The 21,508-nt window shown below is 40.7% G+C and overlaps 1 protein-coding gene across 1 annotated transcript in view; it reads left to right on the top strand.

Moving 5' to 3' along the window:
- Positions 1-21,508, top strand: part of acot7 (acyl-CoA thioesterase 7) — a 63,266-nt gene that overhangs the window by 18,473 nt on the left and 23,285 nt on the right. Inside the window, exons 4-7 of the mRNA XM_008288981.1 lie at positions 2,869-2,960; positions 3,279-3,393; positions 4,054-4,140; positions 20,900-21,016. Coding sequence (XP_008287203.1) covers positions 2,869-2,960; positions 3,279-3,393; positions 4,054-4,140; positions 20,900-21,016 — 411 coding nt within the window. The remainder of the gene's footprint in view (positions 1-2,868; positions 2,961-3,278; positions 3,394-4,053; positions 4,141-20,899; positions 21,017-21,508) is intronic.

Raw genomic sequence — 21,508 nt, 5'->3', positions numbered from 1 at the left:
GGTGAATGAATAAAAAGACAGCAATAAATCAAGTGAACTGCTTGAGGTGAAAGAAATGGATGAGGGCGAAGTTAACGGAGAGGAAAAGAGGTTGGAGAAAAAAGGAACGGAGGAGGAGGAGGAGGAGGAGGAAAGGGACAACAAGAGATCAAAGATATTCGGATAGTTTAGACTGAGACTGTTCAAAGTCTTTCAGAGGCAAAAATGCACATTTAGGAGTTTAGAAGAATGCTATGAAGTCATGATTGATGCCTCAAACTTAGATTAAAGGGATTGGATGAGGCATTAAGTGTGCTGGAGGGACTTTCCCCCCGCTTAAGCACCCATGGGAATGCTCAAATCAGGACCCAAAAATGTTCTAATTTATAATTACATATGACAGAGCACGGTGTTTGGGAATTCTGCTGCCTATCATGTCGTTAAAAAAAGGACAGTTTTGCCTGTATGTCTAAATCAGCTTAGCAACAGCTGCTGCTTTGTTTTGTAGTCCACATCTGATTATATCTTGTTCTGTATTCAGCTCAAAGTTAAATGTTTTTGGGGTCGACACAATAACGGTCACATTAATTTTGTTTTTGTTTGTCCTCTAACAGAGTGTTATTGAGCTCATATCAGTTTGCTTTATTGCTGCTTACATTAAATCAGCCAGGTAATTGCAGTGGGGCTGTCTGATGTCTAATATCTTCCATCTCACCTGCAGCCGACGTCGCGCATGCTAATGCATTCGCTGCACCGCTGCATATCCGTCACACGCCCGTCTCCCTCTACTACAACACCATTAATTTAAAAAAAAAAAAATACCTGCCACTGCTTGGTGCCATTTGTCTCAGCTGTCATCACAGTGCCCTTTTACATCCCTTCTTCTGAGGCTGACACCAGATGAACTTGAAAGTCGCTGTGCTGTCAGTTTATTGAGCATTGTGCCACAGAGTGTGGAAATTTGAGCGAGCAGATTTGTGGAACTTGTGTTCACGGTGGATGTAGCCAAAATCTTCCTATTCAGTAATTCATTAATCCTAACTAAGTAAGCCAGCTGTCCCTTCTGCTAGCTGAGAGCCATCTTTTGTGCCTGAATTCAGTTCTTTATAGTCACATAGACACCAACACATACAATAAGCCAAGTTGTCAGTAATAATGACGTGACTGCAAGAATTTTCCTTGCTAAGAAGACGAATTTCAAACCTAAAGATAAATATTTGTACTGTTGTATTTCCAAGGTCTGCCTCTAATTTGGTTTCGCCTTAACATGCATGATATTGAAAGGATGAAGAGGAAGAATATGGGATGTTTTAGTGGACATGCTGTGAAGGGTGCAGTCCAGGCAATGACATGGTCAAATATTGACATTGTGTTTATTCGATGCAGAGGGATTTCAAATTCAAAGCCGGTTCCCTGGTTCCATTCTGGTCAAAAAGGTCATCAGTCGGACTGGGAACGGTTCTTACCCGGCTGGTTCATTCTGGCGCTTCACCCTTTGTCTCTCTCTCTCTCTCTCTCTTCCTCTTCCATTGCTGCCCTTCCTCCCTCCATCCTAAACACAGTTCACTTACAAGGTCCAACAGGAGCTAATAATAGACCGGAGTCACTCGGTCTTGGGTAGAGTCAAGGATATGTAAATATGCCTCCCTTTCTCCTGTGGGCAACTTCCTGGTTGCTGGCAAGGGCGTGAGCCAATGAGAGGAGGAGGAGAAGGGGAAGCGTAGTCGGCATGGCAACGAAGCCCGGCTGTCTGCACAGTTTTAACTCGGGTGTAAAATGCAAATGTTATTTCCCTGGAGTGGCCTGCCATAAGCCGCCACTCCCACTCTCTTCTCTTAACTTCACTTGTCCTTGTGCAAAGTCTCCGGCTGGCTCGCCGACGATCGCAGAGCTCACATTAACGACACAATTCTCCGTTTTCATTAAGGGCTGTTTTATTTATGAGTCGTCCTATCTTTAGTGGCATGTTGATGCAGCGCACATTCATGCAATTTTAAATAACTGTGTATTAAGGGTCGTAAAATATACGCGCAAAGCACCAATTATAGCAAAGATTATCTGCTAGATTAAAAACCGGTGCTTTAATTAACATCTAATAAATACATTTGAATATAAGCCTCATGGGTATGTATATAAACCCAATAAGTTAGTCAGATGTTGCAGCCACAAGTAAAAGCTCTTGACACTTTAAGACGGTGATTTCATTTCAACCTGCTGGCCCCGCGCTGTCTTTAATCTGTGCGCCTCCCTCGTGTGCCATAACAACACCACCTCAAAATAGCCCCTCTCTCTCTCTGTTAGCGAATTAAGTGAAAAAGTGTGGGCAGAATAGAACAGATATCACTATGACAACCTCTCCGCCTGATTGCTATGAGACGTGAGTTTGGTCTTCTGATCTTCTGGTTCTTAACTTTCTGCAGGAAGGCAGTGCAGATGCTACAGCCTCTCACATGGTGCGGAGTTTGACGAGCGGTTCGCCGTTTCTATTTAATCCATTTAACATAAAAATGCTGACAGTTCAGGATTATGCAAAATCTTGCACTTACCGAGTTCAGTCAATGTGAGCTTGTGTTCCGAATAGACAATGACGATTGTCTTCGAACAAAGTCCTCATTTGTTTTCTGCTCCTTTGTTTGCAGAAGAAATACTAATCTTCACGCAGCACCAATGGGTTTGTTAAAAACTGGATTGACTTTTACTGGGGTATTAATAAAAGTGTCTGTTTTGACAACAGCAATTTCAGAATCATTTGCTCCATTGTTGCTTCATTTGAAAGATGTGTCAAAACTTTCTTGGTTTGCAGGCACAAAACTCTGTCTGTTTATTGTGTGGAAAGAAAGCTGTAAAGTTCCTCGCTGACATTTTTCATCCTTTTCTTTGTAACTGCAGGTGCCAAGAAGTTGGCCAGCAAGGCAGCGGTGTGGTTTGTCCCCATGTCTCTGCAGGATGTCGGCAAGATCGCGGAGGTGCCGCCCATCAAGGTACACGGAAACTTGAAGTCTGGCATTTTACCTGTCAGCTTCTCTCTGCCTCTGTTACTCCCCCTCCCCCCCTGCATCTGTATATCAAAAATGACATTACTGGAAGCTGAGGAGAGCAAATCCACAAGAGAGGTCATCTGGTCAAGATAAAAATGTTGACATTTAACAGTGTGAAAAGTCAATTTCGCTTGTCTTCGTCTTAAATGTCAGCGTGTTTCAAGTCTTTACTGACACCACATGCACTCATGCAGACACTTATGTTTGAGTGGACGTATACATTTGTGCATTTTGCTCATGCTGTATAAATTCTGTTTATAGTATGCTAGCGCTGAGCAAGAGGAGGAGGGCAGGAAGCGTTACGACGCTCAGAAGATGGAGAGACTGGAGACGAAAGCAAAGATTGAAGAGATAGTGCCACCTCCAGCCAACCCAGGTAACGTATTACCCACTGAATCAAACTAATCATCTCATGTGGCTCATGATAATAGTGTGTAATCACAAGTGTTGTGTAATGCTTTGCCATTCTCTTATCGTCTTAGTGCAGTTGTCGCAGTAACACGAGAAACTTCAGCACATACAATGAACGAGACGATGTTAAGTGTGTGTTTCCACTGCTGCCACGTTTGCAAATTAGTTTTGTCAAAATAAAAGGAAATATTTCTGCAGAGGAAAAAAATTACTGTCACATAGTTGTTATTGTTAAACACAGAGATAAAGCAATGATAAATGGATAATCCTGAACATTCTAGTTGTGCAGCTTTAACATATAGAAGACACACAAGAAATGACTTCCAATTTTATTAAACATTTATTTTACTATGTAACTTTATTCAACCACAGTAAAGCTGGTGTGTAATTCTTTAATTTTGTCATGTTGACTCAACACCAGAAGAGCCATCAAAAGGTGTGTGTAGATCAACAGGTAGCATGTCGGCACCATGCAGTGGACAGCATCTCATAACGCACGCAACTTTCTTCCTTTTTTGTGCAAATACACACACATCTTTTTTGTTTACTGCAAAAATCAGCACATTTTTTTCTCACATTTCATTTGTTGAGTGCATGTGTCTGTGGTTGTGTGTTTGTACTACAGAACAGCACACAGTTGGCTTCAGCCAGCACAGTTTGATCCATTTGGTGGGCCCCTCCGACTGCACACTAAAAGACTACGTAAATGGAGGTGAGTCTGTTTCTTTTCATTTCTAGGTTGTATAGCAGCTTATTAGGCAGACAGTGTGCTTTCTGTCTTAATAGCGGAGAGATGTAGGCTCAGTTTTGGTACTTTGCTGCTTAGCTTTTTACCATTTTGAGCACATCTTTGTGTTCTCCCACCAAACTCTGTGTCCTCTCAGAAAGCCATCAGAATTACCAGAAAGTCAAGGAAGAGAGTGAAGCATCTAGCCGCTGAAAGCCCAATTATTTTTCTCCAGTGTCTTTGGATAAAATCCGATCTGACGGACCAGTGAGTTGTGAAAGTGTGAAGTTGTTTTGAGATTTTCTGCTCTCTGGTGATCAAAAATAACTTAATTGAGCTTTCTGTGGTGACTAAAGTGTTCAGAAAACAATCAGTGATTAATATACCTGAAATATGTTTCTAAAATGCCGTGAGGGATGAAAACCTCTTTTTTCAGTGTGTCTGCCATTATCTTTTCATAGTAAATGGCACTTTTAAGCCAGACAACTGTGATGATGATGCTTTTATTATTTCTGTATCTATGTGGTACTTATTCCCCACGTTAAAATGTACAGTAAATTTAAATTACCCATGCACTAAATGCTGTGCACGAAGAAACACACATCTACTCTGACTTCACTGTAGTCCGGAGCACTGAACTTGAATGCAAGTGAGGTGAAATTTCGCAACTGCTTCAGATCACACTGCGTGATTGATCCAGTGCTAACAGCTGCTGACAAGCCGTTTCAGAGCACAGTGTTTCCAAGTTGCTTTCTGCCGCTAGTCTTCAGTACCTGTCAGATTTCTTTGTCATTCTCACACATGTAAAACAAAGAGCTCATGAGCAGCATCAGGCTGTTAAACCCTCTGAACCCCGAGCAGTTTCTGGGCATTTTCTTCTTCTGTCAGATTGTTGCTCAGCGTGGGCTCGTGTTTCACTGCAATATAAAGGCATCATGCACCTCTATGGAAACTGTATAACCATGGCTGGAGGTAGGCAGAACTCGAAGATGTCTTTTGTGGAGAATGAAAGTTGAATATCTTTGATTTGCTGTTTTACAAAAATTCTAAAATGCTTTTTCTCAATACTTGTCTCCTAGCTGCTCTGTGTAAGCACAGCCTGCAGTTCAGCCGAAGCGTTCCTGAATTTTTGTCATGTGATTGTTGGTCACAGCTGAGTCACTACAGGCTCATCTGTTGTGCCAAATAGTTCAGAATTTTGTGTTTTTACAGAATCTTAGTTAGCGCAGACGGTTTATTTTTTTGGTGATTTTAAAGTGATGAACTTAAAGCTTAGATGTGGGAATTTTTCCTCATTAAAGAGCATGTCACAGATAAGTAAACAGTATCAAGGACTGTCGGAAAGCTCACGATCCAACCATTCTCTCTGTTTGTGCTGCTGCTGGTTGTGATAAATGGTGTCTTTTTGGTTATTTCTCCGGCATTCAGAGGTTTAATGTTCAAGGCAGGGGCAGACCGTGGCCTTGGTACAGTATAGAAACCCTTTATAGGAGAAGATGAAACAGAGAAGCCTGCTGTAGGGAACATACAGAAAGATGATTTATAGTAGAAGTAGACAGAAGGAAAGGAGTAAAGTAACAAGCTATTAATACTGTATATGTCCAAAGTAAATTATTTAGGTTATTCCGCCTACTGGGTTTGCTCATGGAGTTATGTAGCCTTTACATCCAGATGAAGAAATATTACAAACTTTAACAAAAGTGAAACATCCTTGACAAAGAAATTTCTGCCTTTTAATATTCACGCTCCTCTAAACAAACTGATGAGGGGTGTCAGAATAAGAATGTGTTGTTAGGTTCTGTAGTGTCACACAGTATTGCCTGAGCAACTGCTTGGATTCTTGTAGGATTGTGTTGCCTGCATGACAGCACTGTTATGAGCTGGCTGTAATGAGGAAGAACAGAATGACAAGGACAAGGCAGGAAATAAACAATTGGAGAAGCAAGTGGAAAATAGAGCGTCGTCGTCCTAACAGGAGATTTACGATGCTGATGCTGTTTCCAGTTTCGTGCTCCGAGTGAACAGAATCAGGAGGTTAAAATATTATCTGGATGTTGCTTTTTTTTTAAAAAACGCCATTTGAAGGCTCTTTAAAAACATTTTTCTTCTGCATGCATTCACCAAAGTCCTTTTGGTGAAGCACGGCAGAATCCTTAAGAGATATTTTCACTGATGCTTCCAGTTGTTTCTCCCTGGGTCATTTCCTCCTGTTGGATTTGATCCAAATTCATAAAAAGCAACACTTTTTGAAGCGCTTTAGAGAAAATGAGACACAAAGCAAACAATACAGAAGGGAAGCAAAGATTAAAGGTAAGATAAAGAATTAATGAACTGAGTGCATATTCAGATTTGATGGTTTAGCCACCCGTAACCAAAAATCTGCTTATCTGATGTCCCAACCCCGTACAAACCTTTACTAAAAACCTTTTGGGCTGCATTTGTAACAAATCCAATATTTTATCAGCACAGAGCAGATGCTCTTTATCGGTTGAGGTATATTGTTTCTGGCTGGATGTTCCTGCCATTTCTATTGAGGTCAGCTATGTAAAGAGGCCATCAGAGAGACATCACAGAGTGAGGAAGAAAAACAGAAGAGAGATGTTGACTGAGAAAGAGAGAGAATGAAAAAAGAAGGAGGCAGGACTGGAACATCGGAGGGGGGGAGCGAGGTGGTGCAGATAAGTGTTGCATGGTTGCCTTTTTAATTTGGAGAACTTGCTGGGAAAGTTGTCTAATTAAAAAGCAAACGTGGAACAAGCATGCGGGTCATGGAGAATACACACAAGCTGCCATCTCTTCCTGTACATGCCGTCGCTCATTAGGCGGCGGTCTCGGCTGTTCGCTGCTGCTGCTGCTTTCACTACACGCATTTTGTTTGTATCACCGGGTCGGGTCAGGCAGCCAGGGTGCTCGGCGGTGCTCTCCTTCCCTCTTACTGTATCTCACTCTGTCTTATTGGAGTAAACTGACTTTCCAATGATGGAACATTCGCTTCCTCTATCACCAGCCTGAGGAGACTCACACACAAGAACTCACATGCATATTCAAAATACCATCGAGTGAGGTTTTATTCCAAAATGCGACACCGCATCCATCCAGCCAAAGATTTGACAATTATGTCACGCTAATGCACGACAGTACAATGGTGTCAGTTTAATACCTTCTATCTGACAGCTGTGTGGCATTCCCTTCTGGGTTGTGTGGGCATGACAGTCATTATTTAATTATTCGGCATCAAAAGTCATAAATGTCCTGTGACAAAACGTTTTTTCTCACTTACAGTTTGTCGTATTCAGCGTGCACATAGTTTTGATATTGTTTGCACAGTGTACCTGTGATATTCAAGAACAGTTTTCACTGACGCTGCTTTCTGCTGAAGAACTCAGAGCATGAAACCGGGCTGTAGCAGCACAGTTGATTGAGGTTTAGAGACGGACATCTGTACACAGATGACGAACTACCACTAGGAGTAAGTGAGAAGACATCTATTTTATAATTCCAACTGCTTGTGGGGAATGAATCACAGTCAATAATTATCAATCAATAAAATGTGCATTCTCTGCTTGGCATTTGGAAAGCAGAGCGGCCTGCACACTGTGTTGAAAGCATTCCTGCTAAATACATGTTCTGTTTGCAAACACCAGATGTTGGGAGTTCGCGACCTGTGTAGCAAACTGCGGAGAACTGGATATGTAATGGAAATCTCCAGTGTGCTGAACGAAAGCTTGGAAGTTTTTCTAAATCCTGGAAAAGTAAAGCCGATCAGAAAGTTTGACTCAAGCTCACCACAGTGCCCATTAATTCAACATTCTTCTTTTTTTTCTTCTTCTTCTGTCTTTTACTTTCCTTTTCTTTTTATTCTTTGCCGCCTGCCCACCTCTCCTCATTATCTCATGCTCTCTCCCTCTCTCTCTCTCTCTCTCTCTCTCTCTCTCCTCCTCCATCCGTGTTCTAAGGAAGCGTAACATCTGTTTCCATGGAAACAGCAGTTGATTGCCACAGGTGGACACCACTCACTGCAGTCTGATTAAAACAACTGAACCACACGCACAAAAAAAGAGAATTAAAAAAGTGCACAGTTAGCTGTCGTGGTGTGTTTTGTAAGGTTAGATTCTGTTATTTTAAAGAAATCACTGGCTACTGAGGGACGGTGATCTCATGCTATTCATTCATTCAGTCTGTGCTCACTCTTACTTTGACTCTCTACCCCTACAGTGTGTTTGAGAGCAAGAAGAGGACATACAGATGTTCTAAAATGGTTCCTAATGCATAGATTAAAAACGGGATGTGAATGTGTAGTGGAGCTGGGGAATGCCGGAGCACAGAACATCTATCACTGTGGCTTTATATTATCTGTCCTCTGCTCTGATCTGTGCTCACTGAGTATATAAACATGTCACTGCCTTAGACAGAGGAATTCAGGGCGACAGGAATATGTCCGCTGGAGCTTGTGTGATCGACCTATGTGTGTGTTACTCTTTGTGTGTGTGTGGACTGCTTCCTCTGCCTTGGCAGCCTTCGTCTCTCCTCCAAAATCAGCATTGATTCAGAAATAAAATAATGAATCGGCTACACTGGTGGGGCCTTTTTTAGACTTAGCAGAAGTAGTTTGGGGGCATCCAGTTGAAAAAACTAAACTCATGGTGTACAAGAGACACGTCCTAGTCAACTGGACCTGCAGCTAAATTAAATATAGACAGAAACAACAACAAAACGGAAACAGTGTAAGGAAAATCAAAGAGGTAGATGCTTCTCTTGAGATGTACGAGGAGGTCTATGTGACAGATAGCAGACCATAAAACATACCATCTCTGAGAACGTGTTAACATCTGCTGCAAGAGAAGACCCACAAATGTCATTGTGACTGAAGAAGCAAATGCAGATTGCCATTAAAACTGTAGGAAACCAGATATAAAATCAAATTGTTTCTAAGCTTTAGCTTTACATGTAATTGTCTGTACAAAACAGATGCATCTATTTAACAATCTATCTGTACATATTTGAAATAAAAACATCAAATAAAAGTTAAAAGTCAGGCCTAGGTCCAAATTCCAGAGAGGTGGACTATGAGGCAAGTTTATCAAAGGCTATTTTGTGTGATTGCTCACTTGGCGAAACCTAAACCCCGATCAGAGATGATGGGTGTCACATTGGTGGTTGTCAGCCTTATTTGTTAACTCTTCTTCTTTTGCACAACATAAGTAGATGGCGTGCTGATTACTTCAGGAAAGAGGAACAGTTTGTTATAATGGAGAGCTATGAAGAATAAAAAAAATGCATTATTGCACTCCTACTGCAAATAATGCAAGAGATGAATCTGGGTAGAAGGTGTTAATTGTGTAAGTTGATGTATTTGTTTTAATATATTATTCAAATGCATATTATATCTTAACTTTAAACTTTATACATTTAAACATTAACCCTATTCAAGACTTTTGGGGTCTTTTGGACCACAAGGCCATTTGGTTTAGGCGACAGGTATGGTTTGTTTTGTTTTTGAAGATTTTTTTTTTTAATACAAAAAGAGGGACATTTGTCATGCATTTGGAACTAAACATACATCAACTTATCAGGAAATTAATTTAACATAGTATAAAAGTCTGTAATGAATACCAACACATATTTTGTACTTATTCTTTCTTGGGGTTCAGTGGACCCTGAAAGACCTTCTATGTATGGAAACATGAAAGTCCTGAATAGGGTTAAGGTCCAACACAGTCCTATAATGAATACATGGACATCACTTCAGGTTTTGGCCAAAATAAAGTAAAATTAATGTCACTGATTGAATATTCTCTGTGACCAATACCAATAGACAAATTGGTTTTCTCATCTATGTTACATTAGCTGAGGTACCAGCGGTGTAAAAGAGAATCAGAACCGAGCATAAAAGTACATTAGTTAATTTTTCGCATTGCCAACTAAATACATGCAGGTTCCCATGGCAACACAGCCCCTATATTGTTTAACTACAAAGCTTTAATTCAATCGCAGGTTTGCACATACAACATAATCCCTCAGCTGAGAGTCTTTATTGCTCATAGAGAAAATAGTCAGGAAAAGAATTGGTGAAAAGTTGGTGCTTTTTGCAATTGACTGAAATCCCAAACTCAACAGAACACGGTTAGCATCCGTTGCCATGGTGATCTAGCCAAGCCTAAAGGGAACTCTGACTTTAGGCTCAACATATCTCACTAACTTATTAATCTTGCTTCGTAGTACAGTGTTAAAGAAGGCAGAGGTGTTCCTGATGTTTGCAGGTGAAACTAGTGAGGAAGCTTGACTGTGTTTGTTGTGTTATGTGCACTAGACCCCAAAGCTGTAAGTTAAGACTGGAGCGCTAATGAACTGAACCAAAAACACAGCACAGTCGCTTCAGTGTGTTGAAACCAGCCATTAACTGAAGAGAGAGTTTGTTTACTTGTGCTATAAGCTGGCATGGAATCAATACAAGATCCTGGTATAATAAGGCTTGTGTTGAACCCCGTGTGAGTATGTGGGTGAGTGTGTGCGAATCTAATCCATGTGGACACGTACGTTGAACAATTTCAACAAGCCTCAATTTAAGGCGGGCTGTAAAGGGAAAAAAAAAAAGAAGAGAGAGAGAGTCTGTTTATCTCAAAAAATAGTATTGTTGTTCAGAAAGTTGCATTTTTATTCTAAAAGCAGAAATGGGTTTTCTGCCTCTCCGTGGTACGTGCATACTCTGTCTTTCTTCAGTGGAAAACCAGTCGGAAATCAGTCTTCATGTTATGACGCAGGGGTTCAGCTGGAGGTAAAGGACCCTGGATGATGTAGGGCTCACAGGGCTTCACGGAAGGGATGGAACAAAGATATTTATTATTATTTATACCAAGACATTTGTTCTACCATCTGTTGTCAATGAGAGAAGTCGCCAACAGCTTTATTTAGAAACCTGGGACTCTTCAAACCAAAAACTAGCAACGGGAATTTGCTGTTATCTATATCTATAATTTAGCAAATAATAAATTAGGATAAATTGGTTCTCATGCTTTCTATAATAATAATAGCCCCCAAAACACAAATTAGATTATTATTGATGCACCATAACTACTTAAAATCATATTCAAATCAATAGAGGATTATTGTATCTGCATATTTAATAAAAGAGCACTAATGTCTTTTGCTAATGTTCATTTCAAATGTTTCTTAGGAGAGCGTTAACCGTAAATGAAAATCAAATGTCAGTTCTGGTCTTGATCTCTTATTTACCTGCAGTCCTTCTGCTCATGAAATGTTCAGCCAGAGAGACACTTTTCAGCCTGATGTCAAATTACACTTTAAAAGGCTTTTCCTCCAGAGAAACCTTCACCGCAGGTTGCAGTAATTTTTTTGCTACCCTGAATAGAACTTGTAGCCCTTCCTGTCAGGCTGCATAGAGTTCCTATTACCTGCATCCTAATGGGTGAAACCTGGGTGGAAAAAAAAATGGCCTGGGAGCATGTTGCTGTCAAAATGCAGTAATAATTGAAGCTGACCCAGATGAATGTATCAATATTTTTTCTCTGGTTTGAATTTTAGCAGCTGGATTGTAACAGGACACATTTGAACAGCGACGGGGACATGTGCAGGTGCAGTACCTTTCCCCGCTAACAAGCTCAACCTAACACAAACTGGAGCAGCAGATGCTTCAGTGTTGAAATGAGCACAACCCAGTTTAAAAAAACATGGACAGATATTAACCATGTTTATTACTGCTACGAGGGCCAAGTTGTACATTTAGAAAAGTAATCTGCTGGAGCAGATGACCTTTACCATCACAGCTGGAGGAACATTTTATCTGAAAGCTCTTTATCTGACACAATTTCCATTACACGAATTGTATCTCAGTGATTTTCCCAGGCCTGTGGTCTGCACGAAGCTGATTGTTAAACAGTTACCATGGCAGCACTCGCAATTTGCAGAACTTAAAGCTGCGAATGCAAATTTGTTAAGGAGCTGCCCGGCGTTGGGCGAAGCTCACCTGGAATGGTAAAATGTACAAAAATTATGCAGCTTATGGGACTTCGTAAGGGGACGTGGGTGGGTTGCTGCGTGGCAGTAATGTTAACAGGAGCTGTTTCTATAGTAACAGCTCATTAGGAGGCAGTTTGAGCCGTTTGATACTGTCCGTGATTAAAGCACATGTTGGGGGGGGGGGATTGAGAAGGACGGAAAGAGACGGGGAATTGTAAACGGTAGATAAGGAGAGGCGGAGGACATGAACAGGGAAAAAAGAGGAGAGTCGATGATGGAAGTTTAGGAAGCGATGAGAGAATCTGTGAGAGGTCACTCATGCCTTGCTGTTGATATCCTTTGGTCTCACCATCCTCCCCGCCTTTCATCTGTGGCTGCCTTGTGTAGGGTGCTGTGTCTTAGCTGGTTCTAATTAAAAGGGCGATTACAAGTTCGTATGCAGAGTTGATGGGCGACAAGAGCTGCCTGGACGGCTCCTTTCACCGTTCTCATGACGCCTGTTGCCCGTGGATGGCATTGTGAGCCAAGATTTGGGGGAAATAGTCACAAGGAATCTAATCACAGAGGTATTCTGCCCCGTGGCAAACTGGGCTCCACTAGGGACTTGGTTTGCTAATTGCCCTTTTTTCCCCATTTGGAGTGAGCTGCCTTTTCCTCTTCACACACCATCCTTCCCCTCCCCCCTCGCCTCCCCCTCCCCTTCCTCCCCCCTTGCCTTTCGTGTTCCCACCCTACGGCAAAGGGAGAGTCATAGTGTGCCATGTCATCCTGTGAATGTGTAACGCCAGGCCCAGGGCTGTCTTGGCCTTGCTTGTCCTCATTTGCAGTCTCACATTGAGCCTCACTTCAACCTTTTACATTGACTGTACAAGGAGATTGTTTTGTTTTTTCTCTTTTTTTTTGCGGGAGTTGCATTAACGGTTCCACTGATGGTGGTGATTAATAAAGACAAGCATCTTTGGACCTCAAGGACAGTGGCGTCCTTCACTTGATTCGGCTCGACGTTTCAGTCGCAGGTTTTTTAATTCACTGAATAAAATCGTGTATCCAACATGATCTCATGATCATTGTGAAAAAAACATGAACCAACGCTTCCTTTTGATAGAAATAAAATGATATGCAGGTGGAACTACAACCGCAATGGCAGGAATTGTGAAAAGAAACCAATATGTGCAATTATCAGGACTAAATTAGCTGCATGGAAATGCTATTTCTTGTAGCTGTTGCCTTTTTTATTATTTTTTTTTTAAACAACATTAATACTATGCCCTCCCTCAGATTCAGTGAGTGAATGAGTTTGTAATCTGTAATCTGCCTCCTACTGAGTATCGTTATTATTTCATGTACACACAAAGTTTACCATGTGGGGTTAAGAAGCAAGTATCCTGTCTAACTGCTCTTAAACTGAACCGAAAGATGTAGAAATGAAGGCGTTCATTGGAATCTACAGGTTATGTTTCACTAGATTTACTGTCTGAGCAATATGTTTGCACTGCATACTGCATTATGTTTGGATTCATTTAATACCAACTTAAGTTGTTATGGCTAGTGTTAACAAACCCGGTGCTGATTTATTCATCCAGTAGACACAACAGCATAAAAAATGATTTTTAAACTGTGTTTATGACCATTTTATATTCTTCTTTTAGCTCTGGTTTGTTCCCACTCTTGACTGGATCTTAAAGTTTTATTTGCTCCACTTTCTTCCCCAGCTTTTTGTCGTTCGGTTCTAGTATATCAGAAAATTTTTGTCGCCTCCTCTTTAAAACTATATTGCTATGTTAAAGCTGAACTACATCGTGTTATGCTTCAAATGTAAAACCTACGATAAGAGAAGCTAACAAACTGAGTCTGAAACTCAGACCTCAGTGTACTGCAGTCACATTGTTGTTCATTTCCTTGTAACAGCTCAATGTAATGTTAATTTTTCTCTGTGGAGCAAAGTCAATTCACGATATAATCACTGCAGTGTGATTATTTGGAATGCTATTAAACCATTTCATGGAATTGTGGAAGCTTTCTCTCACAATTTGCAAAACAAAGAGAGAGAAACAGTCGAGCAACAAGATTTTCAAGAATTTCCTGAATGAAGAGTTTATGTTCTTGTGGACTAAGTGGTTGCCTTTTAGCTCAGCCACGAAGCCTGAATCCAGCCATGCCGTCAGATTTTCAGAGGCCAAACTTTTAACTACTCGTAGCTAGTCTGAAAAGTCTTGGAGGTAATGCGATAAAGTGAAGAACACGAGCAAACTGGGGCTTGACTGTTCCAGGTCAGTCATTTAGCACATCAGCGTTCGCTTCATACCTCAGCATACGGAGCAGCTCTTCCTCTTCGTCCCGTGTGATTGCTTTATTTACCCTGAATGACCTCTTCAAGATCATTTCATTGTGATAAGAGCCCTGATGCCATTACAGAGGAACGGAATAAAAACATAATCTAATTCTTGCCAGTTAATATTCGCAAATGGAGGATCAAATGAGATGATATCTCCAAAACGCTGGGTCACTGTGTTTCAGGGATTAATATCGTCGGAGTTCATCAGCTGCTGCGTGGCTGCTGCTGCTGCTGTCCAAGCCTTTTCGTGGCATTGCTTAAAGATGAAGACCAAAAAAAAAGTCAGATTTGTTTAGAAAATGCAGCTGCAGTATTATGTTTATTGCACCTTACCCGGCTCAGTTCGATTCAGTTCTACTTTGAGGTTTATAATTGTTAGTAAATTATAATGTTTAAAAGCTAGCAATGTTCAGTAAAAAAAGGAAATGTTGCCATTCAGAAGCAGTTGAAATAACGCATGATGTCTGGATGTTTGTTAGCTCCACTGATGTGAGATTATGTGCTAAGATAATTCTACAATGTTTTAATCATTTAGAACCTTTGAATAAAACATTCAGCAACTAAAAATTGCTACATGAAGATATTCTTGTTAAAATTCTAAATGACAGGATGCACTTTGGATCGTTGGGTTCTCTGTTCAAAATGAGGTCTGTACCTTACTTAACATATGTTGTGAATTCAGGCAATGTAAATAAAAAGGAATTAAATTGAATTGTCCAGCACATTCCCTAAGAAGAAGATTGTTAGATCACCCAGACAGAGCTCAAACACGTCTTTTGTGCAGCGTGGCAAAGTAATATTGCCATAAACAATTTTAGAAAAGGGGAAAAATAGGAAGTTGACTGTATGGAACAGATTTTTTTAAAGAATGAAAAAAACAAAACAAATCTGGACTCAACATGTCCTACATGTGCCCTCAGATGTCACTAAAAAACAGTGACTCTACATACTATAGATATTTTACAAGTTACATACTAACATTTTTAATTTGTTTTCATACTTCTCTCCCATGTGCTCTGTGTAAACACAGCCTGCAGTTCAGCCCAGAAGTCCCAGAATATTTGTCTCATGACTGTTGGTCACATCTGCTTCACTGTTGACTTCACACTTGATAAGTGCAGAATGTTATTCTCGTAGTTTAATCGCAGCAACTGGACTTGCTTGAGTTTCTTGAAGACGTTTCACCTCTCATCCAAGAGGCTTCATCAGTGCTCAAACAAGTCCAGTTGCTACGATTAAGCTACGAGAATATCCATGACCTGGATGACTGAGAATCTTCATGGACATGAAGAATGTTATGTTTTTTACAAAATCTGGCTAGAGCAAAAAACTTTCTTTTTTTTTTTTAAAGATTATTTTGTTGGACTTTTCCCCTTTATTCGACAGGACAGTGTAGAGAGACAGAGATACATGGGTAGAAGAGTCGGGGAATGACATGCAGCAAATGAGCCGCTGGCTGGACTTGAACCGCGGCCGCTGTATCAGGAACTGTAGCCGGTGTACATGGGTCGCTGTCTCATCCGGCTGAGCTCCCGGGGTGCCCGAGCAAATTAAATTTTTGATTATTTTTTTTTTGAGATGTGTAAAATTAACTTAATTTGATAAAATATTAAGATTTTAGGCTTACGTTTGGTTTCCTGTTGGATTGGCCCTCCACAGATGATCATTTCAAGAACTATTGAAAAGTTGAAATGGTGTCAATTCATTCTGTTTTTTACAGTTTCTGATGCTGTTACAGCTTTAATTCTGGCTTTTTTTTTTCTTTTTGTTTTTCTTTTTCAAGAACCTGCCTTTCGAACCCACGTGTTTTTTTGAGTTTAGAAGGTCAACAGTGTAAAATCCAGCCCTGTTCTTACATTTTTAATTTTTTTTAAAAATTAAAAACCAGACAAAGACACAGAACTTGTTGCTTATTTACATATTGAACAGAAACAGAGTACCTTCATTCGTAATTGTATTTCTTGCCAGCAGGCACACTGTAATCGCAATACTATCAGTCTGATATTCTCTCTCCTTATTTTGCTCAGCCCTGAGGCAAATGTCTTTTTAGCAGCTAAATGCTTCACTATAATTACCAGCTGGTTGCTATCTTTGCCTGACGTATGGTGCTGAGCAGGTAGCAGGTTTTTCTCTAGAAACAGCTGCTTGGTACGGCTGAAAACAACACTGATGAAATCTGTGAGAGCGAATGTTAGGGGGCTGAAAACTGAAATAAAGTGAGAAGTTGTGATGAAGATCTGGAGAACTGGGATTAAACTGCGGAGTTGGGCCCCGCTGGCATGAAAGTAGTCCTTTGTGACACTTTCAATGTAAAATACATAAAAATATATTGATTATGGCCGCTGTAAGGTAGACTAATTGAGTTTGGTTTAGCACCAGCTGCCTCCTACTCTAAATTTTATTAGGTAACCATTTAATTTTTATTACTGTCAGTGTTTTTTAAAGTCAGTCTGAATTTAAAGTTCAAAATATCAGCAGTGGGCTTTGAAGAAATTTCTGTCTGTGGGCCACTCTAACCAACTCAGGTTGAAAGGTCCAACGCTTCAGTGTAATGCTGCGTTTACATTCAATTTCATCATCTCGTCCAGGTCGTGATCCATCTCCATTAAGTGTTACATGCTCAGACACGACCATTGTAAGCTTTGAGGAGCCTCGTACCCAGGGGAAATTTTCAATCTTAGGTGAGATCCCATCAATTTTCACAACATAGTGGAGATGAGGAGAGGTTTAAAAAAAAAAAAAAAACAAGATGGGTTTTTGGAAAATGCTTTGTAACAGGCCTAAAGAAGGAAGGGATATATCTCCTTGTCCACACACAGTTTAAGTCTGACATGCTGTTGTCACTTCTTTGAACTGTGGCCACATAGTCAGCCTCAATCAGGGAGCGTTTTATGCTTTATTGGTTGGTGGGTTTTTGATTTGATTTAAAGATAATGGAGGTTTTCATGCGACGGAACAAAAGATCTGACTCATAATCGCGTTAAAGTCAAACCTTTTTGAAACATCCCTTTGGACATTTAAGTTAGGTGCCCCCTAATGAATATATATATTAGGTTTAGGTTGAGCAGAATGCGCATATGGGTATTTTTTCAGCAAAATAAAAGTGATACTCCGACCATTTGGCATAGGAGGATGGTAAAGTAATTGCATGCTTAATTCTTAATCAACTCCGTGGGCCCACTTTTACAGTGAATGCTGCATTTGGGAGCAAAGCAGCACATTCTGTTTGTACTCCCACACATTTGGCTGTCATAAATAGAGCCACACAGTGCAGATGGTGGGAACCTTTGGGAGACGATTCAGCCACCAGCAAGCACACTTATTGATTTTCTGTAACATGAGAGATACAAAAAAGCAACTCAGAGGGAACAACCGGGGCAACTGGAGTGTCTCGCGCGGAGTCTGACTGTCTTTAAATGAGCACACGTTTTTCTGGGAGATGAGAAGCAGCTTACATACTCTCCCTTGCTTCTCTCATCTCCAGCCCACCCACTCCATACAAGATGTCCTACTTTCTGTTAGAACACAACTGGTTCCTCTACACATGAAACGAGCTTGCCAAGGCCGCATGCATGACATGGGTGTAGATTTGTGAACTCCTCGGTGTCCGCTCTGTGAGTTCTGCCCCATTAGTGGATGTCAGAACGTGTTTCAAGCTTTAATGTAATCTGTAAAATATGATTTCCTGCTCCAAGTGTTTTCTCGCACTTCAGATCTTTTGCCAGTTTTTTTTTGTGTGTGTGAGAAAGTGCTCTGCAAACTTTTTGATGATGGATTCTTTGATTAAGAAATGTGATACTTCACCCAGAATCTGTCTTTTCTTTAATCAAATGCTCGGCTCTTGTCAGCTTGCAAGGCGGCGGTTAGATGTTAGTTGCTTTATCTCAGATATTCACTGGATTCCTTTCACTCACATTGAATTCCAATGTGGTCATTGAGCATGCAGTCATTGATAAAGACTTGATGACCACGTGCTCCCCGTTCTTGGAACCTTTCCTGCAGAAAAAAAAAATCAATGAGGTGTTGTCCATCTTTGTGGATGTTGTGTTGCGTGTGTGTTTTACGCATCGGTGTCACATAACAAACACAAGCTTCTACTGTATCACCGTGAGCTAACTGTAACTGTTGCAAGCCTGCTGAGCTCGACACCAAGAAGTCCTCATAAATAAACATGAAAATGAATAATTTATCACTGTTCTCTATGATTGTTCCAAAAGCACCGTACAGTACATCAGTGTTTTCTGATGGTTCACGGCTGCTTCAGGCAAATAACGCCACTTAGTTAAAGCAGGGAAGGAATAGTTCAACATTTTGGGAATTATGTTTAATTGCTTTCTTGCTGAGAGGTAGACAAGAAGATTGATACCACTGTCATGTTTGTGTGGCACATGTGAAACTGCTTCACTTAGTCTAGGTTCCAATTAATGAAACCATCAGCTGTATGCGCTCAAGATTCTTGGTAATTCACGTTGAAGAAAGAATCCACAGGACCAATTGAAAAAGTTCAACTTTTTACCAGATACATGCGCACAAGATGGTACAAAACTTGTACGAAAATAATTATTCTCTTCTAAAAGAAAAACTGATAAAAACAGAGGCCACATCCTGTCAATTTAAGGTGAACTGTGGGGAAGATCACACCCAGCCTATCCCACGTATTACAACATTCTTTAAATGAAATTGTTAAATATTTTAAATCATCCACACACTTTAAGCACAAGAAATAACATTTCTTACTTACTGTATCACTATAAAATCTACCTGTACACACTGTAAATACTGTGTTTAATCCCTCTTTAATCAATTTAAATTATGAATGTTTTACCATGTACCTAAATCATAGCATTTTAACTATTTAAACGCAGATTTAAATGAATTTAGACTTCTACCAGCACAAAGACCAAAAACAACAGAAAGCAAGCATCTCCAAAGCTCACCAATCACCATTTTCTATCCTGTTTGTTTAATCTGCAACAGAGTCTAAACAACAAGACATGGTGGTTTTTCTCAGAGTAATGTCCAGGATTACATGTTGGCCAGAAGCAGTAAGTTTATGGACTTTCTGCTGGTTGCCTGGCAACCACCTCCTTAGACTTTTCTTGCAGGTATAACAGTGTTACAGCACTTCAGTCTTGGCACCCAGAGAGGAAAAGTCATTGTGTGCACAACTGCAAGAGCTTGATTATGAAAATGTAAATGGAACTTAGTAATTCTTTTGATGTTCTGGCGAGAAATGGATGGAGAGTAATTAACTGGACTGGAGCGTTTGGAGTGTTTATTATATGTTGTTCACAGTCGATCAACAGGCTGTATTTTAAAGAGGTGAACTTGAATTATTAATAAAGCAGCGAACTATTGAGCGTTCACAGCATCTGTCAGCTGAAAATCATGCAGGATAAAAGTCTGTTGAAGCACTTCTGATACACATCAGACTAATGAGTCTGAACGAGAAGCTAATGTTGAGGAAATGGCAAGCAGACTCATTCATAATTTAGCTCCAGGAGGATAGTTTTCTAATTGCATCAGGAAACCCATTAGCTTTTAAATCGAACAATCTCATCTCACTGAAATAGTGTCTCAAACAAGGCCAAGAATTCTTGCAATTTGGGCGCTACATTTACCTTTAAAGGCTTTTTTTTTAAAATTTAAAGTGAAATTGAAGCATCACAGGTGATGGCAGGAGTTTGAAGTCTTTGTTGCACAGTTGGTCAGTGTTGGTTCATTCTCAAAACTCATTTTCAGCTGCATAGCATGATTTTCTTTAAAAGAATGAGATTACTTTTGAATGGGAGTGTTCAAAGTTTTTGAGAATAAGTGTATTACTAGTAAAGGACATAACTTCAAGGACTTCAAGGTCTTGTTGGAAAAATGACATTCAAATTGTACTCAGGGCTGCAAGGTGGCTCGGTGGTTAGCACTGTTGCCTCACAGCAAGACGGTCGCCGGTCCTGGTGAGGACACCCGGGATCTTTCTGCATGGTGTTTGCATGTTCTCCCTGTGCAGCGTGGGTTCTCTCCGGCTTCTCGGTTTCCTTCCACGAGGTCCAAAAACATGTTGAGGTTAATTGGTGATTCTAAATTGTCCGTAGGTGTGAATGTGAGTGTGCTTGGTTGTCTGTCTCTAAGTGTAGCCCTGTGATAGACTGGTGACCTGTCCAGGGTGTCCCCTGCCTTTGCCTTAAGTCGGCTGGGATAGACTCCAGCTCCCCGCGACCCTAGTGAGGATTAAGCGGTGTGTAGATAATGGATGGATGGATGGAAAATGTTCTCAGTTTGAACCAGACAGTTTGTCTCTCTGGGGCAGTAACGTCTGCAGTCATTACTGAAACACATTAATCAGAACAAGGCACAGTAAAACAAAGCATCTATTAATCTTCCTGCTTGGCTGTGCTGTGTATATTAATACAGTCAAACTGCGTGTCTCTGCCACAGGTGTGACCATGAAGCTGATGGATGAAGCCGCCGGCCTCACGGCGTTTCGGCACTGCAGAACCAACGTCGTCACTGCCTCCGTGGATGTCATCAACTTCCATCGCAAGATCAAGAAAGGTGAGGATGACACAGAGAGACAAAGCTCAGAGCTAAAGGACACTGATACATAAAGTCGATGTGAATCTGTCGACCTGAAGGAGTCTGTGTCTACGTGAAGCTGCTTTTCTTTTGCCCGTTAATGAACTGCACTCTCTAAAAACCCAATTAGACGGTAATGTGGAAAAACTCTGCAGTCTTTAAATCCAGCCTGAGACGGTGCTGCTTTTAAACTGGCCGAGCCAACGTTAACGACTGTCACACTGCTGCTAATCAAGACCAGTTGTGTTTTGCAGGGCTGCCACTGTGTCTGGAAAAAAAACAAAACACAGCATTGTTAATGATTCAACTATTTTCCATTACCAAGCTTTGTCTATTTATACTGTATTTGTTGTATAATGCCTCCTGCTGACTGAGGCCCAGATTTCCAAACGGACCAATTCTAAGCCTCTTATTTTGGAAGTTCATTCAAGAATTTCGACAAATACCATTATCCACTTAGCCTCTGACATC

Source organism: Stegastes partitus, unplaced genomic scaffold (assembly GCF_000690725.1).
Source record: "Stegastes partitus isolate 25-593 unplaced genomic scaffold, Stegastes_partitus-1.0.2 Scaffold586, whole genome shotgun sequence".
Classification (NCBI taxonomy): Eukaryota; Metazoa; Chordata; class Actinopteri; family Pomacentridae; genus Stegastes; species Stegastes partitus.
The sequence above is the reverse complement of the archived record's forward strand: the minus strand, read 5'-3'. Positions and strand labels throughout refer to the sequence as shown.